Source organism: Penaeus vannamei, chromosome 1, assembly GCF_042767895.1.
Source record: "Penaeus vannamei isolate JL-2024 chromosome 1, ASM4276789v1, whole genome shotgun sequence".
In the NCBI taxonomy this organism is placed as follows: Eukaryota; Metazoa; Arthropoda; class Malacostraca; order Decapoda; family Penaeidae; genus Penaeus; species Penaeus vannamei.
Genome location: NC_091549.1, coordinates 28656264 through 28659393, shown reverse-complemented (window position 1 = coordinate 28659393; position 3130 = coordinate 28656264). Strand labels below are relative to the sequence as shown.

General features: G+C 33.6%; 1 protein-coding gene across 1 annotated transcript; it reads right to left on the bottom strand.

Moving 5' to 3' along the window:
* Positions 1-2018: 2018 nt before the first annotated feature.
* Positions 2019-2513, bottom strand: LOC138862730 (nematocyst expressed protein 3-like). Its single transcript, XM_070125750.1, has one exon. The coding sequence runs from the start codon at positions 2511-2513 to the stop codon at positions 2019-2021; it is 495 nt and encodes a 164-aa protein (XP_069981851.1).
* Positions 2514-3130: the final 617 nt, after the last annotated feature.

Genomic DNA, 3130 nt, shown 5'->3' with positions numbered 1-3130 from the left:
TAATTATAATAATAATAAAAACACTCAGAGAGCGCATACCTCCGCCAAAACAATAGGGTCATTTATGCAATGAAAATATTCAAACTTGAAGAATTACATTAAAATCAGCTCTTACTCAAGCCCACTGGTGACGCCCATGTTTCCCTATGTCGCAGTGTTAATGAATCTTTTAAAAATTCCTGGACTCGGATCACCAACAAAATTTGCTTGCATCTAAGGTGGACTACAATATCACTCTGGTAAAATAATCGTAAAAATCTGTTCGTAACTTACTGGGTTATCCTGCTAACCAACGAACAAACAAGCAAATCACTTGATCCGGATCACAACCGAAATTAAATGGCATCTGCGGAGGGTTAAGGCACACCTCTAGTAAAATGTCCATAAAAAATCTGTTCATTACTTTTTGACTTATCCCGCTAACCAACTAGCAAACTAACCAACGCTATAAAAAACATAATCGATTCCTTGGAGGAGGGAATTATTACTGATGCAATTACTATTACTAACAACCAATCACTTCAACAGTTTATAATGGCCATAAACCCCTTACGTTTTCCTCCTCACAAGATCATCATAAATTATCAGTTCAATCCTAATAAAGAAGAAGAAAAAATAGCTACCTGATAATTGCATCGCTCCTTTGTCTAAGTCGGAAGAATTAGTCTGCTAGGGGAGAGATGCGCTAGGCTGAGATACCACTTTATTCAACCTGTAAATTTTATTAATAAATGAAAGATAAGTGTAACATAACAGTTTTATTTACTTAAAGATTACCGACCTCAATACTGATTTACACATGAAACATAACAATAAATCAAAAGAGACACATTTAGAAAACCTAAACATTTTGTTGATCATAAAATATTATATGACATTTAAAATCCCAGTCCCCATACGACGCTGTCCAACAGACTATGGGGAGGTGGCAATCAACTTTCAACCTAAAATACATGCATTATTCAGATTCAGATTCACTTTCCATGCTAATATACTATAACATTAAATGAAAAAAATACAAATGTTCATTATGAACACGGTTCTTTTCCCATTTCTTTTGTTATTTCACATATCATTAATTAAAATAATAATTATACTAATGATTATACTACTACTAATAATGATGATAATAACAATAATAGTTAATAATAATAATGATAATGATAATAATAATGATGATAATGATAATAATAATTATTATAATGATAATAATGATAATGATAACAATTAAGAATACAATAATAATAATAATAATAATAATAATAATAATAATAATAATAATAATAACATGGATAATAAAGATAAGATAATAATGATGATAAAAGAACCAAAATTAGATGAATAATTAGATAATAATGATACTACTACTAATAATAATATTATTAATAATAACAATAATATTGATAACGATAATAATAACTAGAATCTGTAAGATAATAAAATGATAATATCATTGACAATGATAACTCTGAATATAGGTGTATCACAATATTTATTTCTATCATGTTAGTAATGATAAACAAAATGATAATTTATGATTTAATAATACTGATACTGATGATGATGATTATGATGATGATGATGATCATAATAATAATAATTATAATAATAATAACAACATCAACAACAACAACAATAATAACAATATGAATAATAAGTATCGTCATTATTACTATTATTATTATCATTATTATGACTATTGCTATTGTTGTCATTGTTATTATTATCATTATATTTATTTACTGTTACTGTAAGTAGAGTTACAATAATAATTATTTTCTAATTGTTATCATTATCATCAGTCTTGTTATTATCATAATCAATTTTACTATTGCCATTATTATTTTCATAATCAAATCATAACAATCATCATTTTTATAACCAATATTTTCATTATCCTTATTACCACTTTATAATTTTCATGATTTTTGCTATTAATCATCACTATTATCAATCTGTTCTTTATGTCGCCAATGAAATGAAAACGACAACAAAATATAACACCTGACACTCATCACTCAATGTGACGTGATGTCATATTCCGAAGGCCCTTTGGCGGCGGCGCTGGGCGGCCACGGGCGAGCGCTTTCTGAGCCATTCAGCGTGGCCGAAGGCGGGGCCCGCTCGGGAGCCAGGGGCGGGGCCCGCTCGGGAGCCAGGGGCGGGGCCCGCTCGGGAGCCAGGGGCGGGACCCGCTCGGGAGCCAGGGGCGGGGCCCGCTCGGGAGCCAGGGGCGGGACCCGCTCGGGAGCCAGGGGCGGGGCCCGCTCGGGAGCCAGGGGCGGGGCCCGCTCGGGAGCCAGGGGCGGGACCCGCTCGGGAGCCAGGGGCGGGACCCGCTCGGGAGCCAGGGGCGGGACCCGCTCGGGAGCCAGGGGCGGGGCCCGCTCGGGAGCCAGGGGCGGGGCCCGCTCGGGAGCCAGGGGCGGGACCCGCTCGGGAGCCAGGGGCGGGGCCCGCTCGGGAGCCAGGGGCGGGGCCCGCTCGGGAGCCAGGGGCGCGGGCCTCGGCATGCAGGCTAATGGACGTTGCTTATTCATATATTATTCTTATTATGGTTATTGTTATTAATGTTATTATCATTATCATTTCTTTTATTATTATCACGAACACCATCATCATTATTATCATTGTTAATGTCATTATCGCTATCATCATCATTATTATTATAATTACCGTTATTACATTATTTTTATTACTATCATGAATATTATTATTATTATCATAATTATTATCATCATTCTTATGATTACTATGATTATTATTATTATTATTATTATTATTATTATTATTATTATTATTATCATCATCATTATGATTATGATGATGATGATGATTATTATTATTATTATTATTATTATTATTATTATTATTATTATTATTATTATTATTATTATTATTATTATCATAATTATCATTATCATTGTCATAATCAGCCTCATAATCATTATTGTTACTCTATTATCATTATTATTATCATTATCATCATTATTACCATACTAATTACTATTATCATCTTCATTATCATGGCTATCATTATTAAAGAGTATCATTACTATAATAATCCTTATTACATTTCTATCATCATCATCATCATGATTATTACACTTCTATTATTATGGTTATCATC